The sequence below is a fragment of the Medicago truncatula genome, chromosome 7 (assembly GCF_003473485.1).
Source record: "Medicago truncatula cultivar Jemalong A17 chromosome 7, MtrunA17r5.0-ANR, whole genome shotgun sequence".
NCBI classification, from domain to species: Eukaryota; Viridiplantae; Streptophyta; class Magnoliopsida; order Fabales; family Fabaceae; genus Medicago; species Medicago truncatula.
The window spans coordinates 55,189,815-55,210,015 of NC_053048.1; the positions used below are offsets into that span (position 1 = coordinate 55,189,815).

Consider the following 20,201-nt stretch of genomic DNA (forward strand, 5'->3'; position numbering starts at 1 on the left):
AACAAGCTATATAAGGTAGGTTAGGATAATATTTGATAAGCAAAATGTTAGCGTGTATGTTTGATAGTAGTATGATGTAGTGTCAATGTAAACTTTTATAAAAGGGTTTTGTTAATGAATATCTTCGGACATTCTATAAGCACTTTAAATAGTATTTTTCCCTTTCAATGCTATTTAAATCTCAATGGTGCGTATCTAATTATGGTCATTATGAATCAGCTGATCACCTTTTCATTTATTAACCTATTTTTGGAGTTCTTTGATAACATGTCAAGATGTGGATTGGTGCGTATTTAGTGGATTCCCATCATATTATGGATCATCTTGTCGGTCTTTTTTGCAACTTATTTGGCTCTGCACTGTTTGGATGTTATGGAATGAAAGGAATAACAGACTTTTCTCCGATAAAGCTAAATCTGTTATGTAGCTTCTAGATAAAGTTAAAATAACTATTTTAGGCTGGCTAAAAATGTTTGTTTTTCTTTTGGTTACCATATGTAGTGGCAGCAACCTCTAGTTTGTTTGGGGTTTGGTTGACTCTTTTCCTTTTCTTAAGGATTCTTATAGTTATCTTGCTCTCTTATTTGTACACCTTGTATAGGGAGTAGGCTTTGTTCCTTTTGGTAATATAATTCTTTTTTGCTTATTCTAAAAAAAAAATAAAAAAATACAATGTTAGACATCAAATATAAGTATCTCATTTATGTTCAAGATATTTTCAAAAACTAAATATGAAACACTCTTCTTATTGATGAACAATGTCATCGATGTGTGAGTCCAACCTTTTATGGATTCAATCCTTAGTCAATTTATGAACTTTTTTAAGGGAAATATGTAAAGTTTTTTTTTTTTTTTTTAGCAAGGGAAATATGTAAAGTTTATACATTATAAAAAACTATATATGTAAATGTTTCAAGACTTTGGTGACCTGTGAAGCCCCGATACTTCAAAATGGGTGACGTACCGTATCCCCTGCGTATCCTGCACCGATACCTGCCCGATACTTCCCGATACGTATCCGGAGAGTATCCAAATATTAAATTTTATTTTTTTAAAAAATAATTATCCGATACTTTCCGATACATCCTGATACGCACGGATACTTGTGTTTTTTTTTATATTATTTTGATTTCTGTTTTTTTTTTGTGTGTAAAAAATAAGAATAAAAACATTATAAACGTTAGTTACTTGTTAGTGTTAACTCTTAGTACTGATGTGTTCTTTTTTTGGATATAGTGATTCTTTTTTGGATCGATATAGTATAGCACTAACAAGTTCCTTTTGGATATAGTGTAGCATTGATGTATAACACTGCTGGTGCTCTTTTTGGTATATATTGCGTATGTAATTACCACTCTCTTAATCGTCAATATTATATTTATATTAATGTGCTACGAGCCTGGTTTCTTGTGTTTGTTAATATACTTGCATAATAAAAAAATGATTATAATTTTATAATACATTTAATTATATAATTTTTTTTATTAACGTATCCAGCCGTATCGTATCTTGATTTTTGAAATTTTTCCGTATCGGTGCAGTATCGTATCCGTATTGTATCTCGTATCCGGGCTTCACAGTTGGTGACAATTGCAAGGCATAAGATACAAGCTGTGATATGAGTAGCGTGTGTTGTAATTAGAATATCCATATTCTCGATATTTACAAAGAAAAATGAGTCTATATCAACTCAATTCAACTTGTCCAATGGAAAAAATTTGGTCACCTTGTCATCATCAATTTCTACGTTGCGCTGCTTCTTTTCTCTTTTCTTGTATATAACTATTATGCAAATCAAAGGCCATGGCTCGCCACCTTGTCTTTGCATTTATCATTTTTGCTATTTTTATACACTCTCTATCTTCTGCACCCAATGACACACAAGGTCAGCTCAATTTCCATACTCTTTTTTATTTTTTTATTTTATCATTACTATTTCCTTACTCTTTTATAGTGTTATTATTAGTGTTAATCTTATACAATCAATTATCATTGTGAATTTAATTTAATTCTATATAATATATCAATGTCAAAATCACAATATAAATCTATTTTAAGGTGTTAATTTATAATATGTCTGAGAATCTTTAAGACAGCTTAATTAAGCAAATTCATCTATTTGGATGGACCGACTCAAATAAAATATGTATGTGTCTGAGGTATCTGCAACAGGTTTCCGGACATAAACTTAACTAGTAGAACAAAGTATATGGTTAATTGTATTTGTTTAGCCTCCAAGAACACGTCATTTCTATTGTTTAAGTTGTTAGTTAAATTTAGGGTTAAATATGTTTTTGATCTCTAGATATACCAACTTTTCATTTTAGTCATTTTAAATTTTTTCTTTAACTTTTAGTCCCTATAAAATTTTGAATCATTATTTTTGCTCCCTCCTTTAAAGTAAACTCATATGTAGAATTCACATTGTTAAATAAAATTTTGCAAAAAAATGTATAATATTATAAGGATATCTCCCAAAAAAATTTAAAATTTTTTATGAATTAAATATGAACTTTTATATCTTTTGCGTTAAAAAATTCATATTTATTTCAAGTTTTGTTAAAAAATAATAAATTTTTTAAGGAGTGATTTTTATAATATTCTATACATTTCTGCACAATTTCATTAGAAAATACAAAAATTTACTTAAAAATAGGGACCAAAAGTAGTGATTGAAAATTTTATAGGGACTAAAAGTTGAAGGAAAATTTTAGAGAGGCTAAAACGAAAAGTTGACATATTTATAGGGACCAAAAACATAATTAACCCTTAAATTTATACACTTTGAATTCTTGTGTATGAATTCTTAATCCTTTACTTAATAAGTGTGTAAATATTTCATTTTTATATTTTTTTATGATTAAAATTAAATAATTTAAATAGAGATTTTTTTTTTGGTTGCACGAGGAAAAAAAAGAAAGTACACTTTTGATTTAGCATTTGGTACTGGGAATACGTTTTCAATTGAGTGAGGATATTTTAACACAAATTCGACGGTAAATTAGATGGTTAAAACAATTCTAATATGCAATTAAGGCAGTTAATTAGATGATCAATATATATACAGGGGATTGTGTCAACTGATTTCAAACTCAAACGCAAAAATAAATATTGATCTAACAATAGTTGTTTTTTTTTTTTTTAAGAAGAAAAAAAAAAGTTGTTAATAGATTGTTAATGAGTTGTTACACCTTCTTATAATCATTAACCATTTACCGATTATAATTAAATACATATTTGAACTGTGCTTAGCTATCTAATTTGTTGTTGAAACTTGATGTTAAATTTGCGTGTCTAAAATTATATAACTCTTTCCATTTGGTGCAGGTACATGTTTATTGGATTTCAATGCATACCAAAATGAATATATGCCTTTTGGTGAATGTGGGGGTGCAAAAGAGGATATAACCAAATGGGGCAGTGGCAGTGATGGTTTCCCAACTACTCTCTGCTGCAGAAATGCTCTGACCATTTTGTCAGATGCCATGGCCTCACAAGTCCGTAACACAAAAGGACAAATGTTCCTTTCTCAAGAACAATGGCAAAGTTGCAACCAATCATTTCATCCACAACCAGGGATGTCACTGTCTTCATGTGGCTTTGATAACTTTTACTTTGGTAGCTCTCAATGCTCCAATTTATCTTTGCTAACTGTTCAAGGCTCGCAAAAGTACTCAGATGCATTGAACCAATGCAGCCACTTCGACCTTTCGTTTGATGAGTCGTGTGCGGATTGTACAAGTGCAATATTGAATCTGAGAGATAATTTATATGACACAATGAGCAATGATACTGAGAGAGCCATTTGTGGAGTAGCAGCTCTTGTTGCTGTTGCATTTGAACAACCAAATGATCCTTTCCTTGCTGACAAATTCTTGCGCTGCTTGCCACCTCCAGCAGTACATAACAAGAGTAAGATTATTATACCAATGTTATAAATCACACTTAGGGGTGAGAGTCTATGAACTACTGACACAAATAGGGACACTGGACACGACACTAATATGTCTCCACTGGTAATAATTTGAGAAAAGTGAATAATTGAATATAATATATGTGTTGGTATCACATCCTGACACGAGTCTGATACTACACACGCTTTCAATCGAATTTTCCGGTGCTACATAACAAAGGTGAAAATAGACTAGGTTAAACTTTGCTAGGCTGAACATGACTTACTTTGAAAATGTTAGGCTTCAATCTGTCCTATTAGTCTGCCATAGGCTCATTTTTAAGGTTTGACCTGACTTTTTGGTAAGTCCGTTTAATAGTCTATTTCACGATTTTTTTTGACGAAAAATATACACCACTAATAATGGTGTAGATTGTCATAAATAAACTAACAATGAAATTGACATAATTTTGTTTTGTGAACCTAGAATCATCAATGAAGAAACTTGTGTTGGCAATGTTGGTGATAGCTATCTTAGCATTATTGATTATTGCTTTTCTGGTAAAATGTGTATCAAAGAAGAAGCCTGTTAAGAAGCACGTCCAGTTGAAACAGATAGCTACTTGGTCTGGACTTTACTGGTTCACAAAAACTGAAATTGAAAATGCCATGAATTTTGAAAATGAAAAGATAAACCTTGGACGCGGGAGTGCGGGTGAAGTGTTTAGAGGTGTTTTGCCAAGTGGTCAAGTTGTGGCCATCAAGCATTTGACAAAGAGTAACACCTCTAGTTCTGATTCTTTCACTCGAGAACTTGCTGGTCTTTCTAGACTTCGTCATCCAAACCTTGTTTGCTTGTTTGGCTGTTGCATGGAAGATGGCGAAAGATATCTTGTCTACGAGTTCTGTGCCAATGGAAATCTTGCTCAACATCTCTTGAGTAATGCTCTCTACTCTTCACTACCCTTGATCAATCATTCACTATATTCCAATGTTAATGTAAACAATGATTTTATTTATGTGTGTGTGACTATGTTCAGGAAGAGACAGCCATTTGACATGGGAAGCAAGAGTGAAGATTTTGAGAGAATGTTCATTTGCGCTTAAGTATCTCCATCATCATATAGAGGGTTGTGTTGTCCATAGAGATATCAAGGTAAGTGTGATGAAGTTAATCTGGAATGGATTCTGCACTTAATTGGGAATGATTAGAAAATGTTTTCTTAATGCCTTGTATTGATTTTATTGTTTAGCTTACAAACATTCTTTTGACTGAGAAATATGAAGCCAAACTGTCGGATTTTGGATTGTCAAGGATGATGGGCATGGAAGAGAGCAAGGTTTTTACTGATGTTAGAGGAACTATAGGTTACATGGATCCAGAGTACATGAGTAATGCCAAGTTAACTTGTGCCAGTGATGTATATAGTTTTGGAATTGTTGCTTTGCAAATTCTGTCAGGACAGAAAGTCATAGAGTTGGATCTTGATGCAAGAGATCAGCTCACCAGAAAGGTAGTACAATTCACTCATTTACATGACATTAAATTACACTAGATTATATAGTATATAATTCAACTCAATTATGTATGCAACTTTACTTTTTGTAGGCAAGAGATGTGAGTATGGGAAAGCGTCCATTGTCGGATTTTGTAGACTCGCGACTAAAGGGACAAGTTGATAAGGAGGATTTTGGATCTATTTTACAGATTGCAGTACTTTGTGTTGCCAAATCAAGCACGGGTCGCCCACCAATTGAGGTTGTTTTTGACGAATTGGACAAAGTCTATAGGGACCTTGATTCACGCAAGGTACTACTACTAATAATAATTTGCACAAGCACATTAACTGGTGCTTATTGTAATTTTGAGCTTACCAAGCTGACAACAGTTTTCGGTTTATGCAGAAGGCAACCCCAACACCATCAACAACATCAACATCAACATCAACATCTAGCTCTAACTGAGTCCTCGACGAAGTGGTCATATATGTGTGTATGAGTAAAACATTGAAGAAGTGAAACTGGAAATTGGAAGATGAACATGTACATTACAGTACATATAATATTATTTTTCAGCATACAACTATCACTACTGTATTAAAAAATGTGACATGGTTCCCTTGTCTTTCGCTCGCTCGCAGATCTTAAGGTGTACCTAGAAAATGTGTTGGGCCCCATAAAAAACCATACAACAGAAAGAAAAAAAAAACAAATGTTTTTGCAGTCATTCAGATCTTTGATTCAGAAGCGTGTTATAGACTTGAAGCAATGGAAATTTGAATCGTAGCTACTGTCTTTGTTTTATTTAATTATATATATAGCTGAGTTCAGATTTCACAATAATATTATGATATACAATTAGATTGAACTGAATAGTGAATAACCTGTTTGATTGTCCTAATATATAGATCTCTACCCATCTCCTGGTACATGGATATGCATGTTCGTAAGAAACTCTTGTATTTTCTTATAATAATATAAAGGGTTAATAGGTCTTTACCCTCTGTAATATAGGGCACTTTTGGTTTTGCCCCCTGTAAAATTTTTTGAACATTCTTCAAGATTGCCCCCTGAGCCCTGTGACTCAGCAGAATCTATGATGTGACATTTTTTTTTATTTTTCAATTTTTTTTTGGATGCCAAGTGTAAAAAATAATTTACATGTGATTTATAATTAAAAAAAAAATAAAAAAATCTATTTTTTTTTAAAAAACGAAAAATATTTTAAAAATAAGAAAAAAAAAATTACAAATTTTTTTTCAAAAATTTATAAAATTGAAATTTTTATTTTTAAAATGAAGTTCCAGATTTTTTTTAAAATACTTCCTAATTCCAGATTCTTTTTAAAAATCTATTTTTTTTAAAAATCGAAAAATATTTCAGATATTTTTAAAAAATTAAGTTCCGGATTTTTGATAAAATCAGAAAAAACATTCAGATTTTTTTAATTTAATTTTTTAAAATAAAAAAAATATTTTATATTTCAAAATCTTTATTTCAGAAATTTTATAAATTCTTTTTTGAAATTAAATAATTAGAAAAAAATTCAAATATTTTTTACAAATTCATAAAAATTAGATAATACTTTTTTTTTTCGAATTTTATAATTTTAATTTAATTCGGATTTTTTTTTAAATTTAGTATAATTTTTTTGGAAAATTTGGAAATATATTAAGTTCGAGAATGGAAATGATATACCATAAAAGCATTTTTTATTTAAAAAAATAAAAATAAAATAATATTTTTTTTTCTGAAATTAGGAAGTATTTTAAAAAAAAAAACTGGATTTTATCAAAAATTTCAAAAACAAATCAGAATTTTTTCTAAATTTAAAATTTTCGAAAATATCTGAAGTTAAGATTTTAAAAATTTAAATAAAATCAAATTTTTTTTTCAGATTAAATATTTGGAATTTAAAAACATTTATATCCAAATTTTTAAAAATTAAAATATTTTTCAGAATTTTCATTCTTTGTAGAAAAAATTAAAAAAACTTTTTTATTTCGAAAAAAATCTGAATGTTTTTTAATTTCGAAAAAGATAAGACAATTTTCTATTTTGGAAAAAAATCTAAATGTTTTTTAATTTTTGGAAAAAAAAATCTAATTTTTTTTCGATTTAAAAAAATAGTTTGAATTTTTTCAGATTTTTTAAAATTTTGGAAATTAATTTTCAGATTTTTTAAAATATGATTTTCGTTTTTTTAAATTTTAATTTTTTTTAAATAAAAATGATGTGTAAACTATTTTTTACACGTGGCAAGCAAAAAAAAATAAAAAATAAAAAGAAAAAGCCATGTAGGTGCCACATCATAGATTCTGCTGAGTCACAGGGCTCAGGGGGCAATCTTGAAGAATCTTCATTTTACAAGGACGGAATCTAAAAAAAAAAAATTTACAGGGGGCAAAACCAAAAGTGTATATTACAGGAGGTAAAGACCTCTTAACCCTAATATAAACTAGAGAGAATGACAGTAGAATAGAAAGGCAAGGCAACTTTCTGCACGCAAAACAGAACAACATCTACCAAAAAACGAAGATCAAGCCCATAATTATATTTATGATTCGTGAAATTAGCCTCATAAATGAAGAAGAAACAGCAATGAGTTAACAAAAAAAATTAACTGGAGCTCATTGCAGAAGAGTCCAGATGGATATTCACATCATTAAAATTACCTCCACAGTGAAATAATCCTTAAGATACACGTCTCATGCTACTTATTTCTTCATATCTTTCCAGCAAGTTAGAGAAGTGAACATGAGAAAATTACTTGAGCCAATGATCTTGCATTAGCCTTCTTTATAGTGATGCTGCTAAACAAACTTATCATATTGGATAAAATAAACCGATATAATCTATCATAACTACTCAAACAAATTTTCAATGGCTTGTTGTATATCTATCTAACTAGTTGAATTGCTAGAATAAAATAGCTATTTGAGTTTCTGATCAATAGGACAGACAATATATAAGATTTGTTTCCTGTATGATAATTATATGTAATTGTGACAACAGTAATAAGAAATAATATAATACAAACAAGGGTCACGGTTATCTTCACACTTGTTCTTGAACTAAAGGTAAATACATGAATTTAGCTGAACTCTACTGAACAAAACAAAGTTTATATATATGTGCGGGTGGTCGAGTTTCAAGTTATAATATTTTGATATATATACGATTATGTTATACTTGTCTCGCTCAACCAAACTGATTGATGTATAAACAAGACTTTGACAGAAATATACAAAGATGTGTCAAAGTGCGGCGTGCATAGATGAATGCATGTTCAATTGCAAGCTATCGTGAATGAACACTTCCCTCATCTGATTTTCTGCTGCTGGAATGTTGGAAATGGTGAAAGCTTCCCTCCTCAGACCCCCTCGTGCTCGTGCGATCAAAATGTGATCCTTCCTCGCTATCACTGCTCACTAGGCCAAAGGAATATCCATTTCCATCATGTGATGGCCTACTGTCACCGCGCTTGAGAAGAACACCTCCATCGTGTGACTCCTCATCGCTGCTGCTATGAGATGATCGACTTACAACTCTTGCAGAAGATTTTTTACTGCTCTTTTGGCTTAAATCCTTTGTTACCGTAGATTTCTTACTGCTCTTCTGGCTTAAATCTCTTGCAGCAGATTTTTTGCTGCTTTTCTGAGTTAAACTTCCATCCACTTCATGCTTTCTCCTACTGCTTTCGTGGTCATTTTCTGAATCTGAACTGGAGTTGTTCCTTCGGCCAGAAGAAACGGTCCCCTTCCTTGATTTGGTGCTGCTTTTGCAGCTTGACTTGGAGTAGAACTCCTTTGTTTCTTTAGCATCTTGTGAACTATAATCATGTTGGTTTTCATTATCATAATAATCACCTTCAGTATCCGAGACATCATCATATTCTTGGTGTTTTGCGCTAGTTGCTGTAATAGACTTTTTATCCTCATGAACAGAACGCTCTTCATCGGAACTATGGCTGTCATTATCATCTTCGCTCTCACTTTCATCGGCAGTGGCAACACTCTTTTGGGAGGTACAATTGGGAGGTGGAAGAGGTGCAGGAACAGCTTCTGGAGGAGGAGAAGTGGAAAGAAAACTCAAAGCAGTTACAACATCACTCATCAAAGGACGCGCTGCTGATTCCTCTTGTAAGCACATGGCTGCAATTGCAACAACTTGATTCAGATCCTTTTCTGGATAATTTTTATTCAGATTTGGATCTGCCATATCTCCATATCTTTTAGGATCTCTAAATATTGGTTGTGCCTGCTCAGCAGTTACAAGTATAAAATTATCAAAACAGATACAAGAGAATCAAAGATATTGCTTAAAATATTAGTTTATATCATACTGGAGAAATTGCACTTAGGAAAGCTCCCAAAATATTAGTTTAAGGGCAAATCATTCGGGAATCACAAGTTAGAATCCTGGTTGAATCAATAATTAACCAGAGTTCCGACTGAACTCTAGATTACCAAAGGCCCTTACCGTTGGAATCGGAGAGTTAAAACACAAAAAAACTCCATAATCATCTCATATTGTATTTTATTTTATATAGGACAAAAAGTAATGTTGAAAAGAGATTGCTATAGTTTGTGTACCCATGAAACTAGATTTTGCTCGTCGTGCGATCTTGTGGTGTCAACGGCTCGTCTTCCAGTAATGAGCTCTAGCAAGACAACTCCAAAACTGTACACATCTGATTTCAAGGTGAGGTTACCTGTTCTTACATACTCAGGGGCGCTATAACCATAAGTACCCATGACTCTTGTAGGCACAATGTTAGCCTTATCTTTACCAGCAAGTTTGGCAAGTCCGTAATCAGATAGTTTTGCATTAAGATCCTTATCAAGCAAAATGTTCGACGATTTCAAGTCCCTGTATATAATTGAAGGATTTGCCTTGTCGTGCAAGTACCACAATCCTTTTGCAGTATTAGATGCTATTTTCATTCTGCTATACCAATCTAATGGATCTTGATCATTTTTTCGCTCTGCGCCAAAACCAAATAAATGTGCTCTATATTAGTTTTACATAACTAAAATTGCAAAAGATTATGTCTAGTAAACATTCATTTTACATAACTAAAACATCTATGAATGTGTCTTTCTTTAGTGAGTTTGGGGATCAAATCTTGACAAGAGAGAAAATACTAACATAGCAACTACTAACATTTGCCATTAAAAAAAAATATCTAATTTGTTTTCTATTAGTCAGTTAAATCTATGCTTTTATAATTTCAATACAGTTAGGAGCAACAACGCCTCATACATTTAAGGACCAAAAATCCAAAATGATGATTTTACTAGACATTGTCATGCACATAGAAATATATGCATAACTAAAAAAATTGAAGAATAAAGAAAGAAAGGGTTAGTACCAAGAAGACAACTTTCTAGAGAGCCCCCCGACATGAATTCATAGACCAAAAGACGTTGATCGCCATCAGCACAATAACCAGTGAGTTTGACAAGATTTTCATGGTTTAAGAGACTCAACATCAAAACCTCAACCAGAAATTCTTTACTTCCTTGAATCCCATTTCGATCAAGTTGCTTCACTGCTACCACCTAGAGAGAGGAGAAAAAACACACATTCAAACACATGTAATAAAAGTGTAAAAACAATATTAAAAAAAAGTATTTGTTTATGTACTAATTAAGAACTCAATTGATATTATTATTATTATGACCTGTCCTGTTGCAGGAATTGTTCCTTTGTAAACTCTACCAAAACCACCTTCACCCATCAAACATTCTTGACGAAAATTCTTTGTTGCGATTGCTAACTCGCGAAATGTGAAATTTTGTGCTTGAATATTTGATGTGTCAACTTGGTTTGGATCATCAGCTGGCTTTGGTTTCTTGATATCTGCATGTCACATTTGGAGAGACAAAGTCAATAACAAAATCGCTTAAAACAATTTGATTAAATCTCTCAAATGTTATTTCCATTGATTATATGAAGAATATAAAATGCCAAATAATATATAATCTACTTTTTTTATTTATTTATAATTTTTTTTGAAACATTGTGATAATTTAATTACCTGGTGTTCTGGTTATAAGGTTATTATTTTCTTGAGGTGGTGCAACCCCATTTTCCCTCCTGCTATTGCTTTTCTTACTCTTTTGAGAGGTAAAACAAGGAAAGCAATTCATTCTTGTTCTAAGGATCTAGAAAACGTTCAAAAAAGATTATTGGTGTGTTTATGTCGAAAAAAATATTTTGGTTCAAGAACAATGAGAACAAAAAAAGTTATAGGAAAAAAAAATAAAAAACAAAAAACAAAATCTCTCTATACTCTTTGGTTAATAAATAAAAAAAGAAAAAGAGTGAAGGAAGGTTCCCTCAAAAGAGGTTGAAGGAACCCGCAATGCAAGAGAGGGAAGCAGAGGCTATAAAAATGGAAGGAGAATGATCAAGAAGAAAAGGTGAAAGGAAGAGGAAGCCATGCATGCAATGATGATGGGAATGCAAAAAAAAATGTTGAGGTTGTATCGGAGAGAAAAGGGGGAGAATTTGAATGGACATTATTTTGAGGTACGTGCATGTCCTTTTACATGCATAGATTCCGATATTTGTGGATTTCAGGCATATATGTTGTTGTTTTTGTATGTTTTATCAGTATTTGTGTTCCATTCTAGGATGGATCCAACGTTTCCTTTGTTTTCTTTTGGTTAATTACGGTTATATTTTGACTTATACTTTTCTTTCAATAAATCAACTTTGGAGTAAGCATCTTATAACTAACATCATCGATCAATCTTGTGGTGTTTATTTTGAGACAACTTATTACAAGTACATGCAATCAGCCAATATTGAAGATGAAATGGAGACAACGTGTACGTGGTACTGTGGTAGTTGGAAGATTTGTCTTTTTATTTATGTATTTTTTTATTTTTATATGTTTTTAGTCCATGCATGCAATAATAGCCTAGATTTTATCTTATAATTTTTTTTATTTTTTTTTAGTTTTAGATCATGTAAATTAAAAAATTGTTGTTTTTAATCTATGACTTGTCGTGCGTGACCAAATAAAAACACGTCATATGACTCAGAAAATCGATGTTAGAAAGTAAAAACAACCTTTTTTATTGTCCCCGTGAGTATAGCTCAGTTGGCAAGGACATGCATTATTATATACAGGGGCCGGTGTTCGAACCCCGGACACCCCACTTATTCCCCTTGAAAAGGTGAATTCTAGCCAGTAGGTTACTTGACCAATAAAGAAAAACGGTCGTTTTTTAACTTGAAATGGTTGAATCCAAATAAAACAACTTAAATGACTAAAACAAATGATTAGAGATTAAAACCATATTTAAACTTTATTCTCATCCATCCAATTAAGACGGAATTAAGAGAATTTGACAATCAAAATTTAAAGGTGCAAATGATATTGATAAAGAATTGAACTGAGTCGAATATAATTTGAACCTAATTTGAATTTTATGAAAAATATGTAAAGTTGCGAATTCTATTTTTTGTGCTAACTTTGAATTTTATCAACTTGATTAGCTCAATTTGTTTCATGATAATTTGAATTTTATGAACTTGATTAGCTCAATTTGTTTTAACAAAAAATACTCAATTTGAATGCACCGTACGTCACTGTCATGATGTTCATTCATTCCTTCTTGAAAACTCGTTGTTCTCCACCATTTCACACATGGATTCAAACTGATGCAAACAATGTATCTAAAATTTATAAGATCAATCGCAATTAGATGAAGCTAGTAATCTGTGGCATTGTAGATGAGTTTATTTCATATCAACTGCATTGAATTTCAGAAAATGGTTTCAATAGATCACATAGAAATCCCTTTAAATAAAAGATCACACCCTTTAGGTATGAAAAAGGAGATAGTAGTGTAATTGAGAATTTGAGACCTGTGATAGCGACAAGAAACATGAATCACCGTTGTTCATTTAAACTCTCTTGTGTGTTGACGGCCGATGGAAAAACGAGTAAGGGAGAAAAGATCACCCTATTAATTTAACAAATAATTACGCACACTTTAATTAAACAAAATAGACAGTTGAGATTTGTTCAACAAATCACGACTCTTTTGGTAATTTCAAATTCAAAAGTATATTTTAGGCTAAACTGCACTTTTTCGCCCCCTATGTTTCATAATGTTGCGATTTTGGCCCCCTATTAGAAAAAATAGCAATTTTGGCCCCTTTCATCCCAAAATTGCTCAGAAGATGCCACGTGTCCCAGAAAAGGGGTCATAATCGCAACTTTTTGTAAAGATAAGGGGTCAAAAAACATATTTCCCTTATGTTAGGGGTCAAAAGAGCATATTTCCCTAAACATAGGGAGTTACTTTTGCCATTTTTTTTAATAGGGGGCCAAAATCGCAACATTTTGAAACTTAGGGGGCGAAAAGTAGAGTTTAGCCTATATTTTATCCGCACTATTCAAACAAAACACACACACACACAATATATATATATATATATATATAAACAATTACTTTTACATGAAAGTATCCAAAGGCTTGGTCTATGGTAAAAAGACAGATCTTAAATCCGAGAGAATCCGGGTTCGAGCCCCGCTAGTGCCTTTGGAAGGAGGTAAATGTAAATACTTTTGTAAGTGTTTTTTGAGCCGGAAGGTTTTCCCTCCCCTTGGACTGGGGCACCATCCCCTCACCCTAAAAAAAAAAGAGAAGTAACCAAAAAAAGTATGCAAACATTTTTTGGTCTAGGATCTCCCTCAGATATTGAATTTTTCTTCCACACTTCACCTCCCGAAGGCCTTCGAAGTCTTATAAGGATTGATGTAGCTGGAACATTTTTCTCTAGAAAATAGTTTGTTCTTTTGTTCTTTTTTTTTTTTTTTTTTTGCTTGTTTTGATTAGCTTTGTAACCAAAAAAAAGTATACAAGCATGAATAATTTTACATTCAACTCACTTTTGATTAAAATTAATTCAAGCTAAATTAATTTCATCAAAATTAATTCTCTCCACGGTATAACCAAACATACAGTCTAACAATTTAGAGGTCATATTCTACGCTTAAAAATTGGATCCTTATTTAGGGTGAAGTTATTTTTGTTTGCCTACTACTCATAAAAATCCATTTAAAAAAAATGAGTTTCAACTTGTAAATGTGTTACCTCCTTGTTTTTGAAAAAAAAAAATAGATTTTAAGAAAATTTAATCCTAGTAGCTTTTCATTTTAGGGTCAAATAGATTTTTTTGATAAAATAATTTTTCTAAAAATCCTAAACAAATACTTAAAAATGAAAAAAGTGATTATTTTAAGGGAAAATAATATATTTTTTCTAAGAAAAATCCGAAACAATCGCAGCCTTAGATTGTAAGTGATATAAAAAAAACTTCTAAATAACATCAATAACACTAAAAGATTAATTTTCTAGTTACAAAAAAAGAGACATCCTTGCTCTCGCATGTTTAGTTCAGTTTATAGAGGAACATTGTATTATATATGTAGGAGTTGAGGTTTGAACATTAGAGACCCACTTAATCATCTTAAGAGATAAATTACTAGCCACTATGTTACTTCACAAAAGAAAAAAGACGTTCTTCTACTTTTTTTTGTAAACATGATTCATTTTTCTTCGTTTTCCTTGCGATTTTGCCCGCATGAGAGGAGAGAGAGTAGATGTGTGTTGGACCTGTAACGCTAATCTAAATTTTGTGTCCTTCTATTTTTGAGTCCTTGTGCTAAGGTTTTGTTGCACTTGCACAAGATCGGCCTTGTTTATGACCGCTTTACAATATCCACGTGGAATTTGAACTCTATCCCATAGGTTATGAAGTTAAATTATAATATTACAATATATTTTTATAAATAAATACATAGCCTCCTCACCAAAAAAATAAAATAAAATAAATACATAGCCTAAAGATTATATTAACTTTCTTAACTTACTATTGAGACAAATGAAACAACATTTTTTCCTTTTGAGACAAAAACAATAGAGAGAAAAGGTGAGAGAGAGAGTAAAAACATATTGTGAATCTGATGACGTTATTCCAAAAGTTATCACAAAATGATTGTGTAAATATCATTTTTCTTGTAAAAAAAGATTCCTAGAACATAGGCGATTGGGATAAAATAGGGATGGTTGCTCTTTTGTCTTCCTATTTTGTTTTTTATCTTGAAAAACAACCTGTAGGAATTATGTTCTGAAATCTTTAAAAACACAAGAAATAGGGTTTAAGAGTTATCTTCTGAACGATTTATGTAGAATACACGTAAACATAATTTAGATAGGCTACATAAATTCAATTTACGGTTTATGTCCAACATACATAGATCACGTAAAATGAGTTTGCAAGTGGTAAGCAATTGGAGACGAACACGTGTTCTAGGATGGAGAGAAACAATTCAATCTTTCATATACAATTGAAAATTTATTTTTTGTTAAGTGTATTTTGGTTATTTTAAGGTGTAACTAAGATTTTGTTTTAAGGGAGGGTGTAACCAAGATTTATTGGAGTGTGACTAGAATTTGTTTTTTTAAAAAGGATGGTATGACTTAAAAATAGTGATAATAATGAGTCATAATTAATTTGTCAACTACATAAATACATAAAATATGACAGACAAATTTTGATTTTATTTTTGTCAGAAATTAAGTCTTTCATCTAAAAAATAAAATAAAAGTTGGTTTACATCTCTCGTGGAATTGGAATTGGAATTGCAGAAGCGGAAGTTGAAGAAACAACAACAACAGTACCAGAAAACGTTACTGTCAAACATTACATTCAAATACCAACGACAACAGCAACAACAATTAGTTGTCTAAACTAAGGTACACTCTTTTTCTTTTTCTTTTTCCATGAAACTCTCTTCTTCCGCATCTTAATCATGGGAAAATTCCGACCTCGCAGTTTACAAATATTAATTAAATTTTGGATTCATAAATTGAAATCTCCAGATTGGGAATAATTCTATTGGATCCGAACTGTGTTTTAACACTTGTCGTGTTGCAGAGGTTGTTTGACCTAGGTTACCAATCTTGTTCCTGTTCTCTCAATGTCAATGTCACTCTATGCTTTCAAGATTCAATATCCATTCTTCAATTACCTTATCAAAATATTGTATTTTTATGCTTTGCTTTTTCAAAATTGAACCCTGAACTCAGTTTCTGGATCAAAATAGGTAGAAAGATGATTTTTTTTTTTATTTTTTTTTAATGGATATGAGAGCACAATGATTGGGATTAACTATTTAGGTTTTTGTATGAAAAAATTAGCTTGCATTTACTGTGATGTCATTTATTGCTTCAAAGGTAGTAAGTTTGCGCAAAGGGCTAATTAATAGACCATCTGGGTAGTGTAGGCAAGTGCACGAGACAAAAATCTTATTCGTGAACTCGTATTTTTCTTAACTATTGATTTCCTATGAACTATGAGAAATTAGATGGTTATGTGTAGGTTATAGTGACCTGCGTAACTGTAAATGAAGATTATGGATAAATGCAGTTGGATAAGTTCCATAAGAAGTAAGAACTAGATCAAGTTCTAATAAATATGATTTCTGTATCTAAATAGTATTATACTCATAGCTTATTCAAAATCATAGCTGGTGTAATTAAATTGACCAAAGCAATGGATTTGGACATGTTTATCCCAAAACATTATTTTTTGCAAGAGGTGAATGTTCTTTTTTAACATAGTTCCCATCTGTTGGCCGGACTATATATAATGTTCTTGATGAACAAGCAATAATCTACTCACAAACTTTTATTTTCGTGTATAAGTTTGCAGATTTAGATTTATATTGCAAGTCTACTGATGGGTCCTTTTACTTTTTTGAGTTTTATTTCTTTCCTCTGCATTTTTTTCATTTTTCTCATTTTCAATAATCCAACTATTTAGAGTTTTATTTCTTTCCTCTTCAATGTTTTCATTTTTCTCATTTTCATAATCCAACTATTTAGGATCAACTATCACTCTCTCGGCAACATAGACCATCATATACTTTATTTACAGCTTTACTTTCCTTGTCTGCTTGATAACTCTGTATTCTATTTTGTTTCAATGGCTTTCTGTTCTGAACTGTGTACTTGTGTAGGATTTAACCATCCATTTTTTTTATGTAATGCAGAGTCTATTATTGGGAGGAGGTTTAATATGGTGGCATTTTTCAATGCCTATCCTTTGCAGTCCTTGATAATTCATGAATATGATGAAGACCCTTAAAGTCATGTGACGTTGCTGGTTCCTTGTTTTGGAAGATATATATGGATAATCATTCTTTAGTTTTAGATGATACTTCTGTTGCTATAGCAGAACAACCATTAGTCATTGGTCAAGAGTTTCCAGATGTGGAAACCTGTCGAAGAACATTGAAAGATATTGCCATAGCTATGCATTTCGATCTTCGGATAGTTAAGTCAGATCGCAGTCGTTTTATCGCTAAGTGCTCCAAAGAAGGGTGCCCATGGCGTGTCCATGTAGCCAAATGTCCTGGTGTTCCGACTTTTACTATCAGAACCCTGCAAGCAGACCACACTTGTGAAGGAGTTCGCAACCTTCACCATCAGCAGGCATCAGTAGGTTGGGTTGCAAGGTCTGTAGAATCACGCATTCGAGATAATCCACAAGTCAAACCAAGGGAAATTTTGCAAGATATTCGTGATCAGCATGGAGTTGCTGTTTCTTACATGCAAGCTTGGCGAGGAAAGGAACGAAGCATGGCTGCCCTTCATGGAACATTTGAAGAAGGTTACCGTCTTCTCCCTGCATACTGTGAGCAAATAAGGAAAACAAACCCTGGTAGCATTGCATCTGTTGGTGCCACTGGACAAGAAAATTGTTTTCAACGCCTATTTATTTCCTACCGCGCATCAATTTATGGGTTTATAAATGCTTGTAGGCCTCTTTTAGAGCTTGACAGAGCACATCTTAAAGGAAAATATCTTGGTTCAATACTTTGTGCTGCAGCTGTTGATGCTGATGATGCTTTATTTCCTTTGGCTATTGCTGTTGTTGATACTGAAAGCGATGAAAACTGGATGTGGTTTATGTCAGAATTACGGAAACTTCTTGGAGTAAACACCGACAACATGCCTAGACTTACAATACTATCTGAAAGGCAAAGAGGCATGGTGGAGGCAGTAGAAACACATTTTCCCAGTGCTTCACATGGTTTCTGTCTGCGTTATGTTAGCGAAAATTTTCGCGATACATTTAAAAACACAAAGTTGGTGAACATCTTTTGGAACGCTGTCTATGCCCTTACAGCTGCTGAATTTGAAAGCAAGATTACTGAGATGATAGAGGTTTCTCAGGATGTTATATCATGGTTTCAACACTTCCCTCCCTTTCTTTGGGCTGTTGCATACTTTGATGGTGTTCGATATGGCCATTTCACCCTCGGGGTAACTGAATTGTTGTATAACTGGGCCCTTGAATGTCATGAGCTCCCTGTAGTGCAAATGATGGAATACATCCGCCAGCAGATGACATCTTGGTTTAATGATCGACGAGAAGTGGGCATGGAATGGACTTCAATTCTTGTACCATCTGCTGAGAAGCGAATTTCGGAGGCAATAGCTGATGCTCATTGCTACCAAGTACTCCGGGCAAATGAAGTTGAGTTTGAAATTGTCTCAACTGAAAGAACCAATATTGTTGATATACGAAGTCGTGAGTGCTCTTGTCGCCGATGGCAGCTTTATGGTTTACCTTGTGCTCATGCTGCTGCTGCACTTATTTCTTGCGGACATAATGCCCATATGTTTGCTGAACCATGTTTCACTGTACAAAGTTATAGAATGGCCTATTCACAGATGATAAATCCCATTCCAGACAAAAGTCAATGGAGAGAACATGGAGAAGGAGCAGAAGGTGGAGGAGGTGCAAGAGTTGATATCGTAATTCACCCACCAAAAATTCGCCGTCCCCCTGGAAGGCCGAAAAAGAAGGTTCTGAGAGTAGAGAACTTTAAGCGACCCAAAAGGGTTGTCCAATGTGGTCGCTGCCATATGTTAGGACATTCTCAAAAGAAATGCACAATGCCCATTTGAATGAATTAGTTTACCTATTAAAATTTCATCAACATTACAGCTAATAGAATGTATGTTGTGTTTGTGTTGTAATTTAAATCTAAGTCTAACTTATGCTGAACCAGTCAGTGGCAAAGTAAGGATACATATGATCTGTTTTTATTTTGCCTCACAAAACAAATACTTAATGTCGGAAAACTGTCTTACTGGTTTTTCTCTGCTCTGGAAATTGTATCACTATTTCATGATGACTTGAAGCTGGGCAAAATTATTTGAACTGGTATATATCATTCCTCGAAATGGGGCCATGGTTTTGAAGTCTTTCAACTTTTGTTCTCTAAATAATGACTTATAGTTAGTAATATATGCTTTTCTTGATAATTTTTTTTATCAACTTTAATGAGGGTACCACAGAAACTGACAATAGAAAATGAGGGTACCACAGAAATCGTTTTCAAAGGGAGACTTGAGAACTGAACTGCAGTACAGGCACTGATCTTATTGGTGAATCAAAGGTGTCAAAGTTGATATTGCCAGAAGATCGGATCAATATACATTGTTATTCAATGCAGGTTTTAGTATTTAAAGTCTGCTTATATTGAAGTGTTTATTTGTTTTGCTAGCAAGGGCCAATTTATGTGTGATCATATAACATGATTCAAAAATCAGATCAGAGAAATTAGCATTTTATTCAAATTTATTAGAGATGTTATTATGCTAAATTTGACATCTGGTTTTATTTTCTAGTATTTTTGAGAGGAACTCTGTATTGTATTTTTGAGCGTCCTCTTTGGCACGTCTTGTGAATATATACCATTTTTGCT

The 20,201-nt window shown here is 32.4% G+C and overlaps 3 protein-coding genes across 3 annotated transcripts; 2 read left to right on the top strand and 1 right to left on the bottom strand.

Moving 5' to 3' along the window:
• The first annotated feature begins 1,775 nt into the window (after positions 1-1,775).
• On the top strand, positions 1,776-6,201 carry LOC11432841 (wall-associated receptor kinase-like 21). The gene is made up of 7 exons (XM_024770026.2): positions 1,776-1,885; positions 3,328-3,912; positions 4,380-4,832; positions 4,933-5,048; positions 5,146-5,406; positions 5,502-5,702; positions 5,798-6,201. Exons 1-7 carry the CDS (start codon positions 1,804-1,806, stop codon positions 5,855-5,857), a joined length of 1,758 nt encoding a protein of 585 aa, XP_024625794.1. The 5' UTR covers positions 1,776-1,803; the 3' UTR covers positions 5,858-6,201.
• Positions 6,202-8,692: 2,491 nt separating this feature from the next.
• Positions 8,693-11,547, bottom strand: LOC11425690 (probable serine/threonine-protein kinase PBL26). The gene is made up of 5 exons (XM_039828030.1): positions 11,436-11,547; positions 11,079-11,257; positions 10,767-10,956; positions 9,988-10,379; positions 8,693-9,652 (listed from the first exon to the last, which is right to left on the bottom strand). Exons 1-5 carry the CDS (start codon positions 11,545-11,547, stop codon positions 8,693-8,695), a joined length of 1,833 nt encoding a protein of 610 aa, XP_039683964.1.
• A 4,459-nt stretch (positions 11,548-16,006) lies between these two features.
• On the top strand, positions 16,007-19,695 carry LOC112416518 (uncharacterized). Its single transcript, XM_024770553.2, has 2 exons — positions 16,007-16,176; positions 17,475-19,695. The coding sequence occupies exon 2, from the start codon at positions 17,611-17,613 to the stop codon at positions 19,396-19,398; it is 1,788 nt and encodes a 595-aa protein (XP_024626321.1). The 5' UTR covers positions 16,007-16,176; positions 17,475-17,610; the 3' UTR covers positions 19,399-19,695.
• Positions 19,696-20,201: the final 506 nt, after the last annotated feature.

Bases quoted from the DNA above. Each gene is read 5' to 3' on its own strand.
- LOC11432841 (XM_024770026.2), top strand. From the start codon at position 1,804: ATGGCTCGCCACCTTGTCTTTGCATTTATCATTTTTGCTATTTTTATA. The intron at 3,913-4,379 runs GTAAGATTATTA...TTGTGAACCTAG, and splicing joins TCCAGCAGTACATAACAAGA to AATCATCAATGAAGAAACTT. The intron at 4,833-4,932 runs GTAATGCTCTCT...GACTATGTTCAG, and splicing joins TCTTGCTCAACATCTCTTGA to GAAGAGACAGCCATTTGACA.
- LOC11425690 (XM_039828030.1), bottom strand. From the start codon at position 11,547: ATGAATTGCTTTCCTTGTTTTACCTCTCAAAAGAGTAAGAAAAGCAAT. The intron at 10,957-11,078 runs GTCATAATAATA...TCCTCTCTCTAG, and splicing joins CAATTCCTGCAACAGGACAG to GTGGTAGCAGTGAAGCAACT. The intron at 9,653-9,987 runs GTACACAAACTA...ACTGCTGAGCAG, and splicing joins AGCAAAATCTAGTTTCATGG to GCACAACCAATATTTAGAGA.
- LOC112416518 (XM_024770553.2), top strand. From the start codon at position 17,611: ATGGATAATCATTCTTTAGTTTTAGATGATACTTCTGTTGCTATAGCA.